The sequence below is a fragment of the Bos indicus genome, chromosome 26 (genome assembly GCF_029378745.1).
Source record: "Bos indicus isolate NIAB-ARS_2022 breed Sahiwal x Tharparkar chromosome 26, NIAB-ARS_B.indTharparkar_mat_pri_1.0, whole genome shotgun sequence".
NCBI classification, from domain to species: domain Eukaryota; kingdom Metazoa; phylum Chordata; class Mammalia; order Artiodactyla; family Bovidae; genus Bos; species Bos indicus.
In genome coordinates this window covers 25,557,062-25,580,016 of record NC_091785.1, presented here as the reverse complement: position 1 = coordinate 25,580,016, position 22,955 = coordinate 25,557,062, and the positions used below count along the sequence as shown (strand labels likewise).

At 42.5% G+C, this 22,955-nt stretch overlaps 1 protein-coding gene across 3 annotated transcripts in view; it reads right to left on the bottom strand.

Annotated features, from left to right (window-relative positions):
• SORCS3 (sortilin related VPS10 domain containing receptor 3) overlaps nucleotides 1–22,955 on the bottom strand; it is a 632,833-nt gene that overhangs the window by 119,201 nt on the left and 490,677 nt on the right. For all 3 annotated transcript variants that reach the window (XM_070780798.1, XM_070780799.1, XM_019953194.2), the window contains one exon: nucleotides 5,945–6,034. In XM_070780798.1, coding sequence (XP_070636899.1) covers nucleotides 5,945–6,034 — 90 coding nt within the window. The remainder of the gene's footprint in view (nucleotides 1–5,944; nucleotides 6,035–22,955) is intronic.

Below are 22,955 nucleotides of genomic sequence, written 5' to 3'. Positions count from 1 at the left end.
GAGTGGATTTAAATGGGGCAATGCTAGAGGCAAGGAGAAGTTTTAAAAGGTCATGGCAACCTTCTGGGCAGGAGTGTACAAGGGCCGAACTGAGGAAGTAGATTCTCTATAAAAACCCTATGGAATGAACTGGTAAAGTAGTAAGGAGGTGGCATCTACAGGGGCTAAGGCAGAAGGCCATATCTTTAATATCTCAGATATCTGACTTACAAAATTTTCTATTTTTTCTTAGAGTATTCATTACAATCAAGATTAATAATCTACTTCTATAATTATTTGTGTGATGTCTGCCTCTCTCATTAGACTCTAAGCTCCCAGAGAGCGGAAGCTATGTCTCTCTTTTTTATTAGTTTATTTTTAGCACTTACCAGAGTATCTAGCATGTGGTAGACATCCAACACAAGCTTACTGAGTAAATAAATGAAGTAAATAAGTAAACATGTGAGGAGGAGGAGATATAAAGGACCAAAGGGAGAGACTCTGAGCTCAGTTGTTAAATGGGACCATTAAGGAGAGAAATATCAATAATCTCAGATATGCAGATGACACCACCCTGATGGCAGAAAGTGAAGAGGAACTCAAAAGCCTCTTGATGAAAGTGAAAGAGGAGAGTGGAAAAGTTGGCTTAAAGTTCAACATTCAGAAAACGAAGATCGTGGCATCCGGTCCCATCACTTCATGGCAAATAGATGGGGAAACAGTGGAAACAGTGTCAGACTTTATTTTTCTGGGCTCCAAAATCACTGCAGATAGTGATTGCAGCCATGAAATTAAAAGACACTTACTCCTTAGAAGGAAAGTTATGACCAACCTAGATAGCATATTCAAAAGCAGAGACATTACTTTGCCAACAAAGGTCCGTCTAGTCAAGGCTATGGTTTTTCCTGTGGTCATGTATGGATGTGAGAGTTGGACTGTGAAGAAAGCTGAGCATCAAAGAATTGATGCTTTTGAATTGTGGTGTTGGAGAAGACTCTTGAGAGTCCCTTGGACTGCAAGGAGATCCAACCAGTCCATTCTAAAGGAGATCAGTCCTGGGTGTTCTTTGGAAGGACTGATGTTGAAGCTGAAACTCCAGTACTTTGGCCACCTCACGCGAAGAGTTGACTCATTGGAAAAGACTCTGATGCTGGGAGGGATTGGGGACAGGGGGAGAAGAGGACAACAGAGGATGAGATGGCTGGATAGCATCACCAACTCAATGGACGTGAGTTTGAGTGAACTCCGGGAGTTGGTGATGGACAGGGAGGCCTGGCGTGCTGCAATTCATGGGGTAGTAGAGAGTCGGACACAACTGAGTGACTGAACTGAACTGAACTGAAGGGGATGTTCATCTAAATGGCAGTTAACAATGCAGTTCAGAATTTAATGCACAGATGCACATAGGAGCTGTGGATATAGAACTCATCAGTATGAAGAGAAGGAATGAGGTCACTCTGGAACCATGAAGGAAGCAAGGAGAACTTAGGAACATCAACATTTTAAGGATAGCAAGGGAAGGGGATCCAGGAAAGGAAATCGGGGGGGGGGGGGGGGGGGGGTGGGGGGCAGGGGGAACATTGCCAAAGGGAATCTACACACCAAGTTATTAATTTTTCTCCCACCAGTGTCAGATGCTCCAGAGAGGTTTAAAAACACAAAAAAAGATAAAGATATGGAGATGTCTGGTTGGATTTGGCATGTAGGCAGTAACAATGGCTAACAGATTTTTAGTGCAATAGTGGAGAGATGGATATGGGAGAGCTGAGGAAAACTAGCAGCAAGTTCAAGAGTGAATGAAAGTGAGAAAAGAGGTTAGAACTACAGACGACTCTTTAGGAAGTAAGGCTGTGACATAGCAAGGAAGGCGAAATCAGCATTTGGGGAAATGCAAACATTAAGGAAAACATTCCTAAGGAAATTAAGGAAAAGGTTAATATCACTATCATTATAATAAATTATCTGAAACTTATTTCCCCCCTCCTCTTTCATTATTCAAAGTGGGATTAACTGTGGGATTTATGCAAGCAGAACTCAGGAACATCAACATTTTAAGGATGGCAAGGGAACGGGATCCAGGAAAGAAAACCAGAAGAAGAAAAAAAAGTGGGGTTTCTACTGTCAGAAACAAACCTAGACTCAGGTAAGGAGAGATTTTATTTGAAAACACTATTGTAATAGGGAAAGCACTCTGATCAAAATACCTGCAAGCACCCCCATAGTGAGGGCAGAAAAGAATCACTTGTTTGGGGAGAAGTAAAGTAAGGCTGGAATGCCCTGTGGGGAGTGAGGTGAATAGGTGGACAGGAAATTGTTTTCCTTAAGGTCAGGTGATTCTCAGAAGAAAAGTCAGACTTAAGTTTGGTCCAGTTGAATTAACAAGCATTTTATCCAGATTGGTCGGTGGGGATAAATGGTTCAGCTAATCATTTACGAGAAAAAGGACAAGAATCCGGTCTTGCCAAAGGTAAACACAAGGAACATTTAAGAGGAGGCAGGGGTGGGGGGTTTGCAGTAAACCATGTTCAGGAACACAAAAGGGTAGGAGGATTTCCTAAATGTTGCTGTTTTCCAGGAATCTGGAGCTCAAGTCAAGTTCAACATTGTCATCAATGTTCCACGTAAAAATAAACCAGCAAAAAACAATTTTTTCTCTTGCAGAAATGACTGTTAGACTGGGAAGTCAAGAGCAGAATGTTCAGAATGTAAGAGACAAGTGGAGGTCTATGAGACTCAGAGCAGTCCAGTGAGGCAAGCAGCTTTGAAAGCAAGGGAAGCCTGGGATATGACCCTATCAGGAACTCACCTGGCAGGTTAAGAGCATCAGTAGTATTTCCCCTGATGACAAGTGTTGCTTAGACTTGCCCAGCACATTATGCTTTACCAAAAACAAGTCATTTGCTGCATCCTCACAACTTTGCCACGTGGTATTATGATACCCATTTCACAGATCAGAAGACATGGGCTCACATATGAGCAGGTGGCAGAGCTGGAATGAAAGTCCTGGTTTCTGTTCATCCTCTTCATGAGCTCCATTGTCTTTTCCCGAGGCTGCCAGGCCTCCCATCATCTGGCTCCAAGCCCCCTGCTGGTGCATGCTTTTCATGATAGTGGCCTGAGAGCACCAACTCGATGCCCAGGGGCTGGGTTATGGAGGACTCAGCACAAGGTTGCTGCCCCTAGTAATGCTGCTCATTAGTAATGGCCTTCATTTCCTTCCCTGCAAAACACTCCAAAGCCAAGGAGTGCCCCAGGAGAGCATATTCTGAACAGACTGGGAGTAGAAGTGTGAAGGCAATGATGACAGGGAGCTTTTCTGTGTTTCTGTGTTTAAGCAAGATGCCCAGCAGCAGCTGGGCACTACGTGGAATGGCAGCAACTTGTTTAAAAGCCATTTCAATTTTTAAACAATGGAAAGAACCAGTCTCCTTCCGCCCACTCTGCCCTCACATCCTAGTCCGAGGTTACAAAAATCCGGGTCAATGCCGACTAATAAAGGGGATCAATAACCATCCAGCTATTTTCACAGCAGCCCTCATATTAATGAGAAGCTGTTCTGGATGAAGTTCTATCAAAGGAGCCGCATGGATGGTAGTCCATCACAGTAAATTGCCATGGGGCTGCTAATCATTAATGGAGTGTTCTAGGGTTGTGATCGATGCCAGGCTTCATTTGTTCCCACCTGCAGCCATACTGCCCAGGGGAGCAAACTGTTTGTTTTCCTGAGAAGGTTAAAAATACATAAAATAGGCATACATGAAGAAACAAAATAGGTGCTCCATGGAGAATGTGGTTTAGAAAGTTCCTGAAACTTTTTTCCTGGGCCAATACATGGAAATCACCAGATTGCTGCTAAAGGTCATTCTCATGATCATGAACTTCCTCTTCATGTTCTGCAAGAAGCAGACCTCTTTCCTGCTTGGGTTTAGAATAGCTGATGGGTACATCCTGCAACCATGATCCTATAAAATGGTCCTATAAAATCAATCACAAAGATATTACAGAAAGTGAGAGATTAATGCCTGTGGCCCCTGGGGCTACTTACTATGATCCTTGCCAACGTCTCCAGCTCTTCTATGCAACCCTGTCCCTTAACATGGCCTTCTAGTTTGTTAAAAATGTGCACACGTGTGTGCATGCTAAGTCACTTCAGTTGTGTCTGACTCTTTTAACCCTATGAACTGTAGCCCACCAGGCTACTCTGTTCATGGGATTCTCCAGGCAAGAATACTGGAGTGGGTTGCCATTTCCTCCTCCAAGGGATCTTCCCGAACAGGGATCGAACCTACATCTCTTACATCTCCTGCACTGGCAGGTAGGCTCTTTACCATTAGCGCCACCTGGGAAGCCTTCTCTTAAAATAGGGCCAGTGTATGTATTTTCTACCAGCTTCCTAAACACTTATTTTCAGGGTTAACTCCTCATCTTCCTTGAATCGTCTTAAGCATCACTTTCTTTAGAAAACTAGCCCTCACAACCCATATTTGGTGAGCTTCAACTATCATGTCACAGTGGACCTTGAACTTCTGTGCCTAGAACACCTCTCATACCCACAATTCCTTGTTTACCATTTCTACCAGAATACAAGCTTTATGAAGGTAGGGAATGTCTGTCTTATTTACCACTCTAACCACAAAGCTTAGCTCAATGCATGGCACTGAGTAAAAACCTAAATGGAAGAAAGACAAGATCAATGGGTGAATAAAGAAAGGAAAAAAATGAATGAATATGTGCATGATTATGTGAATAAATGAATGGGTAAAAGCAACTAGGGGTAGATGGTTATCTACCTTCTTATCTCATAATCCCATCTGCCTCTGTACTCATTTCACTTTTCATGATATGCTTCCTAGCACCGGCTTGGAGATCTAAGTCTTTGTAACTTTACATTTGATATATGTCCAACCTGAGACTTTGCTTCTTTGCAGCCCCAATAATGCAATTGAGGCTTTAATGCAATTAAGGCTTTAATGCAATTAAGGCCTGCCCATGTTCACACTGAGGTTCTAAGATCCATCTCCTCCCAGGAGCCACTGTTTACAAGGGATGAGGTCCACAGAATAAGTGTTGTGATTTTCCAAAACAGGAGTTAAAATGCCATGATTCGATATTAACATTATAGTAAATTATTCCTTTTTAATTACTCATTGTGGCAGAAGGGAGTGGAAGTACAAGCAGTGCATTTATATTTAGCATTAAAATGTAGAGAGAAGCATGAAAGACATGGGACTCACCTGTGCACCTTACATATATATAACTGTATGTAGCCCCAGGGGCCATGGGCATTAATTTCTCATTTTCTGTAACATCTGTAATTGACTTTATAGGACCATTGTATAGGATCATAGTTGCAGGATGTACCCATCAGCTACACACTCTCTTTCTCTGATGTACCCATCAGCTACAGTCTCTCTCTCTCTTTCTCTCAGACACCCAGACACACACACACATATATGTGTGTGTGCATATAAAGTTTCTACATAGGCCATTCTGAGTCTGGCCTTCTATTCATCAATAAGGCCCTTGTGAAAGATAGGGACCCACAGAAGAGATTTCAAAGCTAGTGTTCCTTTCACTACCAGTCCTGGGAAACGACCCAAGGTTATACTGTATATTTGAGTCATAGGAAATCAAAACTCTTGCCTGGGTATCCTGCTGGGAGGGGAACACAGAACCCAGATTCACTGACATGCTGCTGCTGCTGTTGCTAAGTCGCTTCAGTCATGTCCGACTCTGTGCGACCCCATAGACGGCAGCCCAGCAGGCTCCCCTGTCCCTTGCCTGGGATTCTCCAGGCAAGAACACTGTAGTGGGTTGCCATTTGAGCAGAGGCCAAACCCCCAGTGGTAAGTCAGGCTGAATGCCTGCTGTCTCCCAGAAAGGGATCAAACCTTCCGCAGCCCAACAAGACAGCCTTTCCCTGCTGCTTTGTCTGGCAGGACCCAGGGCAGCAGGTGATGAATACCTTGGGCAGCGAGTACTTGGGCAGCTTTATCTGAGCGAAGGCCTCTCTCCGGTAGGACACGTAGTAGCTGGCTCTTCCACCAGTTGTTACCTGGATCATAGGGAAACACAGAAAGGTCAGATGGGGCTACAGATGAAGTGCAAGGTGGAAAGTAGTAGCCTCTCCTGTTGCCTTTGATCCTCCAACCCCACGGCACCCTAAGTTACTCCCATGTCACAGCACTTAGACGATAAATGAGCAATTCCAGCAGTCTTTCCCCATGGCTGGTGATATCTGGGGGAGCAGGGACTCTCTACTTCGTCACTATGCTCTGAATTCATACACAATAAACATTTTCAACAGAAAACAGAGAAACTATTGATATGGGCTATACTTATGATCTACATATTCTATTCTTCTTTTCTTAACAGTTTTTAATCCATTGCAATGATGACATGATTATCAAAGAAACTATTTTTCTGAATCTGGATAATTACTATTGCTCAAAGCTCTTGTTACTTTGCAATTAATTTCACTTCCCATTTGAGCACAATTTCCCTTTATTTTTACAAATCCATGCAGTGAACAGATACTTGTTGATTCTTTCCATATGCAAGTTAATTAAAGGCATCAAAAGTCAAAGAAAGAACTCTGGATTTGAAAATCAGAAATCTGAAGCCTGAATCTCAGTTCTACTAGTTCATGACTGGTGATGTCAAGGTCTGAAACCTCACTAGAGGAAAGATGGCTTCTTAGGGGAACCCAGAAACCACAGCAAGAAATGGTCCTCTGGCTTGCACTTGCTGGAAAGCCTGCCAAATTGCATAGCTCTGCAGATGGCTGCTCTTGGTCCAATTACCCTAACTCAGGGGAGATTAATATTCACAGGAGAAGACAACGTAGCCTGTTCAGAGAAAACAGCAGGGAAACAATAGCAACCGGGCTTCTGTGCTGAGGAGGCAATTACTAGGGGCACAGGCTCTGTGCTCACTAAGACCCCAGCACTTGCTGGAGACAGGCCAGTCCCCCAGATCTGGTCCAACCCTGGTGCCCATCCATAGCGGCTGCTGAGAGTAGGAGGTTGTTACATTTCTAGTGAAAGCCACCCATCGCTCCTCACTCTGAGGCATGGCATCTCCTGTGGCTCCTCCTTAACCTCTGCAGATTGGAAGCCCACAAAGCAGGCACCACAAGCTGCCAGGGAGAGCAGATGTTCGAGTCAGTGTGAGGGCAGAGCTGTGAAAAAAACCTGGTGCAAAGACTTAGGCTGGAAACCAACAGGAGAGACCAGCTTTCTGCCTGATGGTCATTGCTATCCTCACATCTCTATTTTCTAACTAGAATCACTCTTGTCTTGTATTCCAAGACCTTTATTTTTTTTTTCTGGATAAGACATCTGTTCTAAATCTATGTTGTTCTATGTCGGCTTAGAGGTGGGATGTTGACAGATTAAGATCAGTGAGTTGCAGAGAATTTTTTTTTAAATAAATCTCAATTGCATAGAATCTGGTTAAAATGTAACCCTTGGTTCTAAACACAGTCACCATTAATCCTGGCAATTATTTGCTTCTTTAATTTGCTATTTATTTGCTTCTTTAATTTGGTTTTACTTTTAATTGTAAAACCAACACATGCAAACATACCTGCAAAACCCAAGAAGCAGATCAGTAGTTTTGAAATTTCAGGACGCACCAGAATCACCTGGAAAGCTTGTTAAAACTCAGACTGCTGGGCCCCACCCATGGAGACTCCGAATCAATCAGTCTGGGTGGGGTCCAAGAGTTGCTTTTTCTAATTAAGTTTCCAGATGATGTTGATGCTGCTGGTCTGGGGACCACACTTGGAGCAGCACAGAAGCAGAACTTTAATGCCAACTGACATACAGCTCTGTGCCTCTCTGCTCCTCACCTATCTTGAACCCGGCCTCCCTCTCAGATGCAGCTTCTTTCCTGAATTTTGTGTTTAGTGATGATAATTTTTTTTTTTTTTTAACCAAGGTGAAATTCATATAAGAGAAAATTCACCATTTTAAAGTGTACAATTCAGTGGCATTCAGCGTATTCACAGTGTTACACTACCACCACCTCTTATAGTTCTAAATCATTTTTATCACCCCCACAAGAAGACCATCTGCCCAGTGATAAAGCTTTTAAACCCCAGAATACATCCTCTATCAAATGCTTAAAAATCAGTTCTCTACAAGACATCCTGAACCTCACCATCCTCACTTTTAGTGAATGAGCCCAGCATCAGAAGAGGCAAATCCCAGCACTAACGCCGGCCAGAACTCAGCAACTAAAAACGCCTTTCCCCAGGAGATCCAGTCACCTCCACAGGGAACAAGATGACAGCACCGCCAGACTTCTCATCAGTAGCACAGAGCAAGGCTGGTGGGGTTTCCAAATTGCCGAGGGTTGAAGGAAAGCAAAGTGGTCCCCTTGAGTGTGTGTTCAGTCCCACTGACCCGGAACTCAGGCCAGCTGTGCCTGCTATAGCCCTCTTCAAGCACAGACTCCCCCCCTACCTTCTCTGTTAAGCTCACACAAACCACCTGGGAGAGTCTGCACTTAAGTATATCATAAAGATGGAACTACACTTCAGAAATACCATGGAATAATCTAAAGTATTAAACGGCTGCACAAAGCCCAAGGAGTGCAGAGGCTATCTGCTGCCTCTGACATAACAGCACCCCCCAGAGACATCCAGGGGCTCCTGCAGCCCTCCCTCTGTCCCAGTCATGCCACTGGCTGTTCTGCAGGATCCAACCTGAGACTCCATACCTCATGTAAGGCCCAGGAGTTCACGGGCCTTGGTGTGGATAGTACCATTCTAACTTCTCCCTCCTCTTAATTCCTGAATTTTGTTATTTCCATTTCTACAGCACTTTCAACATTTACTCCTGTGGTGTACATATACCTATAGTGATCCCTCCATGGCTTATTATAAGGTTATAACTTCTTAATTCCTAAATAATGCTCGTCTCATGGCAGGCAATCAGTGGATGCATGATGATAAAAATAATGATAAAATTGTCATCAACTGGGTTCATCTTCCATGCTTCAGAACTGCACGTAGCCCTTATATAAATTATCTATTAATAGTTTAACCCCACTGACAACCCTTCCGAGTCTATGGAATGACTTGCCCAAGATAAGACAAGTAGGAACCTACTGAAGTTTGGCTCTAAACCTGCTCTCCTCCTCCTGTGACTGACAAATCCTCTCTTCATCTTATTCATGTCACCAGTTGTATTGTAATTTCAGCACTACATTTCCTTGATTCCAATGTCTTTAAAACATGTTCTTTTAAATTTCTGTAACTGACATGTGTGTATATGTTTACATTCCCAGAAAATCTGTCATGGCATTGATGCTACATCTTAAAAATGATGCCTTCTTAGAAAAGTGGTAAGTTAATAAAAACAAGAAGAGCAATGATTACCATGCAGTGAAAACTTATAACATGGAAGATGCTACAGTAAGCAGTTTCTAAACCATAGTTTATTTACATATATACATATACACACACACATTATATTATATATTCCTGACCCATAGAGGATATAGCCTCTATAAGTAAGGAAGTAGAGGCTAAGAGGTCACTAATTTGTCCAACAACATACAGCCCTTCATTGACCCAGCCATGTACAATTCCAGCCTATGCTTAAACATATAACCAGGAATGAACACATCCCCAAAAATGTCAGGCATAGGGCAGGAGGTCAGTACTTAACTAACTGAACAATGAAATGTGATTCATTCACTTAACTGGAGAGCCTTCAGATTCGATTCTCTCTGTTGTTTAGTGGCTAACGAACGGTGGCTACAGAAGCAGCCGCCATCCCTGCCCAGTGCCTGCTGGTCCCAGGGATTCACCTCCACACAGGGGTCCTAGCGCCTCCCTGGGGAGCAGAGTCCTCCCAGCAATGAGTGATACTAGCCTAGTGCATTCGCTGCCTCTCCGCTATTATTTGTGTGGTTCTCTGGCAATCACACAAGGAAGGAATAAAGTTTAGCAACTATTAATCTATTTTGATGAACTTTTCTCTTCCTTACAAGCAAATTTGCTGGCACTGTAAATCCCAGAGATTATTACCACTTTCCCTTTCAGTGACACCTTTTATTTTACATTTGATGAATGTCATCCAATTATTTGCTCTGGGCCCATCTGTCATGCTAAACACAGAATTAGCTGGGTCTTTTCCTCACTAATGACTGGCTCGTTAATCTGATTTTCTGGATTTCCATTTTACAGGTTTAATTGGGCTCCTGGCCAGTGAAAATGATTCCTTTGGACAAATGCATTGGCCACTAAACACATCTGTCTCTTCTGACTTGTTCCCATGCGTCTGTAACCAAGTCTAAACCGACATATCCTTTATTTTTTCCATTTCTCCTTGCTTCTGGATGATGACTTGTCTTGGAGGAGAGAGAGAAATCTGCCCCTCAAAATTGGAACCAGAAGGCCTTGAGTCATATTGAACCTTTTTCTGTCACAGAGAGAAGAAAACTTGTAATGTCTCTAGAATTCATAAGTGGACACATGGCTTCTGAGAAGAGAAGTAGAAACTAACACGTTCAAATACCTATCATGCAATGAGTGCTTCAGATTCATTTTACTATTCAATATCCACAATAAATATTACTATTACTATTATTATTGTTAAAACCATTATTAGTACCCTTACAAGGTAAAAGTATTGATAAATTTTTTGAGCATTTATTATATGCCAGGCACTGTTCTGTATGAACCAGCTTTCTGATTTATAATCAGGTGAGAAACTGAGGCATAGGGAACTTCTACCATATGCTCAAAGACACACAGCCAGTAAATGCTGGAACTGGAATTTGAACCCAAGTTTATGTGACTGCAAAGCTTATTCTGGTCCCTCAGACTATGTGGGTTTCCATACCCCTCCATGGAAAAGAATGAATCCTGGTCACTCAACTCCCAATTTCCCAGGTAAGATACCCACCAACAAGGTAGACCTTTCATGTCAGTTCCCTATCCCTGAGAAATCAAGGTTCTATTGTTGCATAGGAGTCAATGGTGTTGCTATTGGAATTGGTGAATAAAGAGGGATAATGGAAATAAATTCAGCTTACACAAGAGCTGTCACCTTCATAGGAGCTGACATTTAGAAGTTTTTCCAGCTAGAGGACTTTGCTAGGTCCAGGATGGTGTGAAGAATCTAAGACAAGAGAAATGACTACCTTTATGGGCATACATTACTTATTTCTCTTGAAGCCTTTGCATTATTTCCTCCTTCTTAAAAAATGAAAGGGGACAGTCAAGTTGTTAAGATGCACAATTAACTTTTCCAATTTCTTTGCTCATTAATTCTATTCAGATTATTTAAAATACATTTTGACATTGTTAGACCTTTCTCTTCTTCTCCTCCTACATAATTCCTTTAAAGATCATAGTTCTTCTTCAAGAACAAAGAAACAGGCTTCTGACTACCAGGTCACAAGAGTCAATAAATAGCCACTGGTCTCATTAGGATGTGGCTCTATGTGTCAGGCTGGCCTGGGAGCTTCTACATGGTAGGTTACATCACCTCTGTCATCTTGAGCTCATTTCTGAAAGCTTTCTGCTAAGGCACTGCACTGTGTATCTGAACCAGAATTGGGTACGGCATTTGGAACAACAAGACACCTATCAGCAAGCCATCTCCCCTACTAGACTGTTTGATGTTGAATTTAATGTTTGTCAAACTGGTGTTTGCTTGTTTTATGTCCTGGAGGCTCTGGTCTACTAATGAAATATGCAGTTTTATCTGCCTGTTTCTAGAAGGAGTGGGTCTAATGCCTAACAACACTTCTGCTGAGGCTGAACATTTTTGAAACAGATTTTCCCATAAAAATTTTTTATGGGGGCCCTAACGTAGCCCCCAAAAATAGCTTCATCAAGAATAGATTTGGGATAAGACGGCTGATATGAAGCCAGTATTGCTCTGTGTACGAGTGTGCATGCACACATGCATGCAGAGGGGCAGTGTTGGAGGAAAGGCATGTCCACCACACAACTGGCCAAAAAACTACTGGCAAATCAAGTGCCCAGTCACCAGCCCTGCCAAGAGACTTCTTGGAGCCTTCACCAGCTATGGGGAATGCCAGCAAGGTGCAGAACAGGGGTGAGTTAGAAAAGCATGTTACAAAGACCATGTCTAGACCACACACAACACTATAATAAGAATCAGGAGGCCTAGTTCTCTGAGATTGTTTTTCAGATACAATAAAGGGGTTAGACTTGATAAGTTTCCAATTATCTATTTTCAAGGAAAACTTTTCTGATTGTTAAGCATTATAGTACATCAGCTGGGATCTCAGACATGTGTTTGAATCCTGCTTCTGTCATATGCTGGTTTGGTGACCTTGAACAGGTAATTTAATGTTCCTAATTTCTTCTTCTGGAAAATGGAGATATTAATGTTGAGTTCATTTCAGTCGCTCAGTCGTGTCTGACTCTTTGCAACGCCATGGACTGCAGCACACCAGCCTTCCCTGTCCATCACCAACTCCCAGAGCTTATTCGAACTCATGTCCATTGAGTCAGTGACGCCATCCAACGATCTCATCATCTGTCGTCCCCTTCTCCTCCTGCCATCAGTCTTCCCCAGGATCAGGGTCTTTTCCAATGAGTCAGTTCTTTGCATCAGGTGGCCAAAGTATTGAAGTTTCAGCTTCATCATTGTCCTTCCAATGAATATTAAGGACTGATTTCCTTCAGGGTTGACTGGTTTGATCATCTTGCAGTCCAAGGGGCTCTTAAGGGTCTTCTGCAACACCACAGTTCAAAAGTATCAATTCTTTGGCACTCAGCTTTCCTTATGGTCCAACTCTCACATCCATACATGACTACTGGAAAAACCATAGCTTTGACTAGACAGACCTTTGTTGGCAAAGTAATGTCTCTGCTTTTCAATATGCTGTCTGAGGCTGATAAGTCACTTCAGTCGTGTCCGACTCTGTGCGACCCCATAGATGGCAGCCCACCAGGCTCCCCCGTCCCTGGGATTCTCCAGGTAATAAAACTGGAGTAGGTTGCCATTTCCTTCTCCAATGCATGAAAGTGAAAAGTGAAAGTGAAGTCGCTCAGTCGTGTCCAACTCTCAGCGACCCCATGGACTGCAGCCTTCCAGGCTCCTCCATCCATGGGATTTTCCAGGAAAGAGTACTGGAGTGGGATGCCAGTGCCTTCTCCAAATATGCTGTCTATGTTGGTCATAAATTTTCTTCCAAGGAGCAAGCATCTTTTAATTTCATGGCTACAGTCACCATCTGCAGTGATTTTGGAGCCCCAAAAAACAAAGTCTGTCACTGTTTCCCCCATCTATTTGCCATGAAGTAATGGGACCAGATGCCATGATCTTAGTTTTCTGAATGTTGAGCTTTAAGCCAACTTTTTCACTCTCCTCTTTCACTTTCATCAAGAGGCTCTTTAGTTTTTCTTCGCTTTCTGCCATAAGGGTGATATCATCTGCATATCTGAGGTTATTGATATTTCTCCCAGCAATCTTGATTCCAGCTTGTGCTTCATCCAGCCCAGCATTTCACATGATGTCCTCTGCATGTAAGTTAAATAAACAGAGTGACAATATATAGCCTTGAGGTACTCCTTTCCCAATTTGGAACCAGTCTGTTGTTCCATGTCCTGTTCTAACTGTTGCTTCCTGACCTACATACAGATTTCTCAGGAGGCAGGTTAGGTAGTCTGGTATCACCATCTCTTGAAGAATTTTCCACAGTTTGTTGTAATCCACACAAAGGCTTTGGCATGGTCAATAAAGCAGAAATAGATGTTTTTCTGGAACTTTCTTGATATTTTATCATGATGATTGAATCCACCATGGCATGTAAAGAATTTAATCTGGCACATGCTAAGTACTCGATGCATATTACCTGTCCCTGCTGAAATAGAGGCATAGGTGCCTGTATCAGTCTAATATATTGGAGGGTTTATGGTGACTGACCATGGTGACAGTTGACATGCAAATGGAGGACTTCAGGAAGTGCTGAGGCAGCCAAATGGGCTTCCTGGTCAAAATCAACCAGGGATAGAAGACTGAAATTCTTCTAGCCATCAGCAAGGGTGGCTTTGTGGAGAAGATTCACTTATAGAGACTGCCAACCCAATGTGCTTTGTGCCACATATTTGACCAATAATGGTTACAAATCTTATCTTCATGTTCTAGCTTTTATGATTTAAAAAGAGCGAAAGAAGTCTTGCAACCTAGATGCCCATCAGTAGATGAATGGATAAGAAAGCTGTGGTACATATACACAATGGAGTATTACTCAGCCATTAAAAAGAATACATTTGAATCAGTTCTAATGAGATGGATGAAACTGGAACCTATTATACAGAGTGAAGTAAGCCAGAAAGAAAAACACCAATATAGTATACTAACGCATATATATGGAATTTAGAAAGATGGTAACAATAACCCTGTGTACGAGACAGAAAAAGAGACACTGATGTATAGATCAGTCTTATGGACTCTGTGGGAGAGGGAGAGGGTGGGGAGATTTGGGAGAATGGCATTGAAACATGTATAATATCATGTATGAAACGAGTTGCCAGTCCAGGTTTGATGCACGGTACTGGATGCTTGGGGCTGGTGCACTGGGACGACCCAGAGGGAAGGTATGGGGAGGGAGGAGGGAGGAGGGTTCAGGATGGGGAGCACAGGTATACCTGTGGCGGATTCATTTCGATATTTGGCAAAACTAATACAATATTGTAAAGTTTAAAAATAAAATAAAATTAAAAAAAAAAAAGAAAGAAGTTCTTGGAATGCTCACTTTACCCATAAAAATGGAAGTTCATTGCTTTTCCTCTCCTAGTTTCGTTGGTGGATGAAAAGGCAAAGATGGTTAGTGCAGCAATAAAACAAATTGATATGGATTTGAATTGTTATCCTGGAGTACAAAATTTGGGAGCATTTGAATACTCCCGGTTAATATAGTAATAGTTAAAAAAAAAAGCTAAAACTCAGTCAGTCTACATTGAGTGTTCTAAATCAGGATGCCAGAGCTTCACAGAAAAAGGAAACACTACTTAGGGAAACCTTAAAGACAAATATTACAACTTACTATCAAAAGAGCCCAACTTCTGTTTTCACAAATGTTCCTTGTACACTCTGAGTGTAGTATGGTTTCATAAAAGATAGACTGAGAAAGGGCTTGAAAAGATATTGCAAGGAGTCAAGCTTATACAGTCTTCCTATATTTATATAAAAGTTTTTGAGATATTACATAGGCTAGTTCCTTTATACTGGTAGATATTATGAGGTCAATTGATTGGCTAAAATATTCCCAATCCAGACACTAGCCTCTGTCTTTTATATAACATTCCAGAATTTCAGAAAATTAAAACAAAAGAGTGGGAGAGGAGGGGGAAGAAAAGTAAAAGGTACCAGTATCTGTAACATTAGTGATTCTAGTTTCAGCTCCATCATGTATCAGGCATGCATGTATCAGACATGCAATTTTAGGCATAGTAAATAGTCTGTTGGAGTTTCAAGATTATTTTTCTGTAAAATGGAAATAATAGTTACTCTTCTCTTACAGGAAGTAAATGAGATAAAGATAGTAAAATGTTTTCATGTTATCTATAAATTATTCTACGAGTACAATGAATAGGATGTAATGATTGACCTGTTTATGTATCCAGGAACTCAAAGATTTTAAAAGTATTTTCACTGACAAATTGCTATAAACTGAGTTTTTGTATCCCTCTGTAATTCATATGTTGAAACCTTAACTGCATTGTGATGGTATTTGGAGGTGGGGCCTTTGGGAGATGATTAGGTCATGGGGATGGAGCCCTCATGAGACCAGTGCTCTTACCAGAGAAACCCCAGAGGGCACTCTCATACTACACACGAGGACACAGGAACAAGTTGACCATCTATGAACAGACACCAAATCTGTCAGTGCCTTGATCTTGGATTTTCCAGCTTCCAGACTTGTGCGAAATAAACTTCTGTTTTCATAAACCACTCAGTCTACAGCTCTTATGGCAGCATTAGTACAGAACCCAAGCTGATGATCCAGACATGCCCAGTCTATAGACTATGTAGGGCATGAACATTTGCCACTGGGGCAGAAGCTGCATATACCCTGTGGGGTTACAGTCATCTGCAGACTGAAAGGCTAGAGGCAGTATGGAATATGAGACTAGAAGCAAGAAATGGACAGGCAGAGCTATAGAACAGACGTGTCTTCAGCCACATGGGATAAATGGCAGGTGCACATAGTTGCTTAGAGAATGACTAATTTTATTGGTATGTTCCCAGTATTTTAAAGAACTTAAAGGGCAAGGCAAACAAAGCCATTAATTTTCTAGAGAAGCAGGGATGTGTCTTTGAGATATGGGATTTCTAGGCAGACTTGGAGATACATAGGCTGCTAGATATAACAGCCAAACTTCTCCAACATGGGATTTGCATCCCTCATGAGTGAATCTGGGGACAGCAGTGGATAGATTTAAACCATCTGTCAACCTGTTTTCTTCAGGAAACACCGCCACTTCCCCAAGGGAGCCATGAATACTCGTAAAATGCCAACTGCTATTTCTTGGAGCTTCCTCATTGTACTGTCTGTCATTCTTGTCCTATCGTCCCCCAGCAGAAGCATCACTGTTGAAAAGTCAGACTTGGTGCTCACCTCTTGTTATGCACTGTCCGCCCTCATGCACAGCAACCTTGGTGGAGAGATACTGTACAGCCTTGCTTTACTGATAAAGTTAATGATACACATAAGGTCACTCAGCTTCAAAGCAGCAGAGCCTGGATTTGGACTTGGGTCTTTAAATTTTGACAATGCCCATTACCCTGTGCAACCCTGAACAAGTCTACTGCAGAGCCTCTCCAAAGAATAGCTAGTTTAGGACCAATTTCCTGAAGGGATTCATCCTGACCCAGATCCTTAGAAATACCAGCATTAAGGAAATCCACACTGGCTTACATCGAAAGCTACCTCCTCAAAGAATCGTCCTCCATCCGGATTTCCCAGCTGGAATGCAGCCTTTCTTTTCTGATTCTCAGGGCTCTCTGTAGCTCTCTTGTTGCACTTATCAGCTGCTGAGGAGATTACTAGAAGAGGGTCTCTTGTATCATCTTTGAGGGGAAACAATATGTCCTGTTCCCATTTGACTGCCTCTTGGTACCTGGCACCCATGGCACAACTCATATTTGTAGAGCATTTTGCTTTGTGCCATTTGTCTTCATCACTGGACTGAATCTCATTTGGCTGGAGCACAAGCATGCCAGGGAGGTCTAATTATCAATAGATCCCCATGTTAGAATTCAGGGGCCCTGAGGCCCAGACAGGCCCCACTAGATCACCTTGCTGCTAAAAGGTAGGGCTCACAGCCAACCCCCGAACTTCTGACTTGAAGCTCTTTTCATGTTGCTAGGCTGCGTCATTCTGTGTTCACTAAATCAAGATTAGACAAGCGCAAAGCGGAGATAATTGCATGGATTTCTACAAGTGGGTCTTGATTTTACATCAAATACTCCTTTGAGTGGTTGGCAACACCACAACATGGAAAACCAGGGGCCATAAGAAAGACTGCTTTCCTGTGGGACAAGAAGCAGCAGATTACAAGATGTTTTTCCCTATCCGCTGCCGAAACCACAGATTAATTAAAGGTCTGGCCAAATTCACATCGTTCCTCAACCATTAATCACATTCAGACATCTCATTAGGGATATCAGCCCCAATTCTACTACATGTAACACTGATCAGTCAATCAATGTATATACTTATTCAGCACTTTTGTGCCCAGGATGTGTTAGAGTCATGGGCTGTGACCTCATGGAGTTCACCATTTCTTTGTAAAAATAAGCCAAACATGTAAGATGTATCAACGGCAATGTAGAATGAATGCCACTGCCATGGTACTCTGAGCATAGCAAAAGCTAAGAAGTATAAAGCAGAGAAACCCCTGAAGGAGGAACAGACAAAACAGGTTCTATCTTGAAAGCAGGACTCCATCTTGGGCTGGACTGTGGACTTTGAGCTATGTGCCCTGTATCTATGGAAACGACATACAAACTGGAAAATTAGACCCCCGGATGGGAGAGCCCCCAGGGCTTGTACCTAGACTCTCCATCGCCTAAAAAATACCCTAATTATCTGTGTAACCAAATACAATCATAAATTCTATTATGCTATTGGGGTATGACCACAGGCCTATTGATAATTGTACACTGTTAACTAACTAGGCTTAAGGCATACGAATCACGGGTTTAAGGCATATGAATCATGGGTTAACTTTGATTGTATCTTTCTTTTCCTTTTTCAGACTAGTTTCAGAGAATCTGGGGAGGTGGGTTTGAGCATGTACACTTTAGGGTATATAAGGTTTTCACAAAAACTGGTCGGGGTCCTTAACTAAGAGGAGACTCTGCCTTGGGCCCGCTGGTGTAATAAACTGCACTCTGCTATCTTTATTGTCCTTCTGAGTGAGTTTGTTTCCCGGAACACGTGGCTACAACACCCCTACCCCAGAACCACACCAGTTTACTCAACTTATTCTCATGATCCTTCTAGAATTACAATAACTCAATGCTGGGCACTGTGGAGTCCATACTCATCCGATATCCTTCTATAGATAACATGACTAATACATGGAGATGGAAGAGGGACACAGCTGGAAGAGGCCTGAGCTTGGATTGCAGCTCATATCCGCCTGACTCCAGAGAGGCAGGCACAAGCCTTCTGTATCACCCTCCACAGCGTGGTGTGCATGTGTGTGCATACACACCAATAACAAGTGTATGAAAAGTAGAAGTGTTAGTTGCTCAGTTATGTCTGACTCTTTGCAACACCATGGACTGTAGCCCACCAGTCTCCTCTGTCCAAGGAATTCTCCAGGCAAACATACTGGAGGGTGCAGCCATTCCCTTCTCCAGGGGATCCTTCCCACCTAGGGATCAAACCCTGGTCTCCTCATTGCAGGCTGATTCTTTACCATCTAAGAGTTATTTACACTCCCACTGCCTTAGGAGGAGAGGGGATTCTCACATTGAAGGACATCTTTGCCGAATGAGGAGATGGATTTGAGGACAGAAAACTAGAGAAACCAGGTCACAGCTGAACTGACCTACACACCAAAGTGAGATGGGGAGAGTAAAGATGGGGTGAACCTGGCCAGAAGAGCTGGAGAGGCAGCAGGACAGGAGATCCACGTGAGTGGATCAATGGTGCTTGACTGGTTCCACAAGAGGCACTTTGGGAGAAGGGCAAGAAACAGTGGGTGTGTGTAGGTTTTATTAAGGGTTTTTGCCATTCAATATCTGACATAAACACTCTGCTTCATTTTTACTTGACACTTTCAATAAAAAGTCTATACTACACTGCTCAATAATCTTATTAAAATTTTATTTGTTTATCTCTGCAGAGGTGGTTCACATCAGGAATGTGATTCCACTTCAAGGAAACATCCAAGAGTTACAGCTGGGTTATCAGGGATTTTATCTTTCTGCATCTTTTGGGGTTACTGACTTAGTTCTTTGTTATGAAAATTTATGAAAAACATCAGAGCAGAAGCTCAGACATGGATGCCAAACTTCCCCCAGCCCATCAGCAATTAGGATTCTTTAGGAAAAAGCACTTAACTGCCCCACACCTCAGTTTCACCTCAAAGCAGATAAAAAACTCAAAATATAGGCCCAACACACATCTGACAAAAAGCAGAGACTCAAAAATGTCACATCTCTGTGCGCCTCATTTCACTTCCTGGTACTTTGGCCACCTCATGCGAAGAGTTGACTCATTGGAAAAGACTCTGATGCTGGGAGGGATTGGGGACAGGAGGAGAAGGGGACGACAGAGGATGAGATGGCTGATGGCATCACCGACTTGATGGACATGAGTTTGAGTGAACTCCGGGAGATGGTGATAGACAGGGAGGCCTAGCGTGCTGCAATTCATGGGGTCGCAAAGAGTCGGACATGACTGAGCGACTGAACTGAACTGAAGATCCTATGCTGTCAGTTTCTTTCTTTTTAAATTTTTATTTTATTTTGGCATATAGCCAATTAATAAAGTTATGACAGTTTCAGGTGGACAGCAAAGGGACTCAGCCATACATGTATGTGTATAGCCATTCTCCCTCAAACTCCCTCCCATCCAGATTGTCACATAACATTGAGCAGAGTTCCCTGTGAAATACAGGGGCACCCTGCTGGTAATCTATTTTAAATACAGCAGTGTGGACATGTGATCTAACTCCCTCACTGTCCCTTCCCCCACCCTTGCCCCCTGCTGTCAGTTTTTTTTTTTTTAATTTAATTAATTTATTTATTTTACTTTACAATATTGTATTTGTTTTGCCATACATTGACTTGAATCCATCATGAGTGTACATGTGTTCCCCATCCTGAACCACCCCCCCACCTCCCTCCCTACCCCATCCCTCTGGGTCATCCCAGTTTATTTTTGTTGTCGTCATTCAGTGACGCCACAAACCTGTTTTAAGCATCTACTCTGTGTTAAGTTTTCCATGCCTGCTCATGCCCCCTTACACAGTTCTTGATCCAATTTACTTCAGGCAAACAAGGAAGTTTACTTCGTGACTCTTATTTGAACAGCAGAACAAGAGCAGAGATTGAGAAAGAAGGCTCTGGTGTCAGTCTGCCTAGGTCAAACCTCTGTTCCACTCTTTGCTGGCTGTGTGATCTTGGGAAAATGACTTAACTGCTCTGTGCCTCTTCTGTGAAATGGAATTAAGGGCAGGTCTCTCCAAATACAATGTCATAACAATTAAATTCATTAACAATATTCCTAGCTCATACTAGCCTCTCAAGAAATGGTAGCTGATTCTTTATATACAATTGTTTCTCAAAGAACTATAGATTATTCAATACGAGAGAAAATTACATAAGAGATAAAACTTGTGGAGGAAGGGTGAGGACAAATCTTAAGAGAAAAAATGCTTACATAGAAGAGGTACGTTCAGTCCGCTTCACAGGACTCATCTCAGATATTTCAGAGGAAGTAAGAAAGTCATGGATTCTACACCTTCCCTGCCTGCCCCCACAAACACCTAAGAAGCAATTACACAGCGCCCTGAGATAATAAACACAACGTACTAAGAGCCCTGGGATGATTTCTCCACACTGCAGTCTGGAAGCAGTTGCCACCTGGGGCAGGCAGTAAAACTGCAGGCGTTTATTCTGGAGAACCAGACAGAAGGCCTTGGGTATGGCTCCCTCTCCATTCTAATTGCATTCACTGGAATTACCACCACACAGGATCACAAGGTACGCATGCCTTCCAAAAACATTTTTCATAGAAGAAAGTGGAAGCAATCTAGCCCAGCCTCGAGAGGTTTCCAAGGCTAGAGGGAGAGAGGGTAAGTGTCTAATTTCATGCTCCCATTACACACAAGCTGGATTAGAAGAAAACAAGGGAGGAAGAGGAGAGAATGGAGATTAAAGAATCAGACAATTTTAAAGCCCAAGAAACACAGTGAGAGAAGAACCAATCAATTTCCTTTTTTTTTTTTTACAACAGATGTTTTGCTTGCAGTTCTGAATCTAACAGCAGTTGATGTAGTAAGGATGAAATAGGAGGAGGAAGAAAAGGAAAGAGCTTAAAAGGAAGGGAGGGAGAGAGTCAGGTTGGCAAACAAGAAGCTGATCCCCAAGGCCTCCCCTCTTCCCAGCTTCACCCTGATAGGTTTTACCCGCTGGGAATAACAGGGTGTCCTGCTGCCTTACCCACCCCCCACCTGAAGGCATTTTTCTCCAGGAAGGCAGGGGTAATCAGGCCCATCCTTTAAACATCTTCATCCTATTACTTTCATAATCAGCTTCTGAAGTTCCGTTCAATAGATGTGGGGTCGACCAGACTGACTGCTTGAACAGCTGCTCGGGCCATGGAGCTATTCTCTCTGCCATTGATCACAAAGACAAAAATCAATCCTGGCTAAGGAGAAAGAAGTTAAAAATAAATTGCAGGAATTGATTTCTGTTCAGACCTTCTGACTCCCAGTTTAGGAAGGGGGAAGAATGAGGATGCGTGAATCCGCCTGTCATGAAAACACTTGACATGTCCCAGCCTCAAAAGCAAAACCAGGGAATGTTTTATACACACACACAAGCACACACATACACAATTTTTCTTAATTTATACTTTTACATTATTTTATTTTTGCCTCCTAATGACTATCAGAGATGAGAATCCATCTAAATCGTAAGCTCCCATAAGACTAGGGTCGGTCTTGTGTCCACTATAACATCTCTACAGTGGGGCGCCGTGATTTGTGAGTAGTAGTAACTGCAGAAAAATGTGTTGAGGGACTGATAGAATTAAAAAAAGAATGAAGTCCGCTCCTTGCTATTATTGGCTCTTACAGTTATGCCTATTTCTGCCCAGATTTCTCACATTTGCAATTATTTTTCTTCTTTATTGTTTTGCTTATGTATTATCTCCCTCTCTCCCACTAAATACAAACCCTCCCATGGCAGGAACTTTTGGGTTTTTCTGCTGTTTAATTTTTGATCTGCTGCACTATCTCCATACTGAGCCCTCAGTGAATGGATGTGAAAGGAAAGAGAGAAGGATGATTCAGCAACTCTGTTGAGGAATTAGCTGCATCCCAATTTAATTTTTTTTTTTTCTGACACTGGAGAAATGAGTTGGGAAATACCTCCAAATAGTAGTCCCTTCTCTGTGTCTGAATCAATGGACCGCCTGGTAGAGTGAGCAGTCTTGTGGAATTTTACCAAGAGAAGGGAATTTCAGGAGTCATATCATACAGTCCACTGCCTTCCAAACTGCATTCTATGGCATTCTAGAATTCTACAAAGATACTTTAAGAGTGTCTGTAAAAAGGTGAAGAGGAGGCTGGGTGGATGAGAGAGCTGATATAACTCTTCACTCGCTTAGAACAGGATCCATTCCTCCTGCATCTGTTTCACACATTGGAATTCCTTGAACACTGTTGTCTGAAAAGTGGTTCCCACTGTTAAGAACAGCAACAACAAAAAGTCTGAAAGCTCTACTTGGATGCC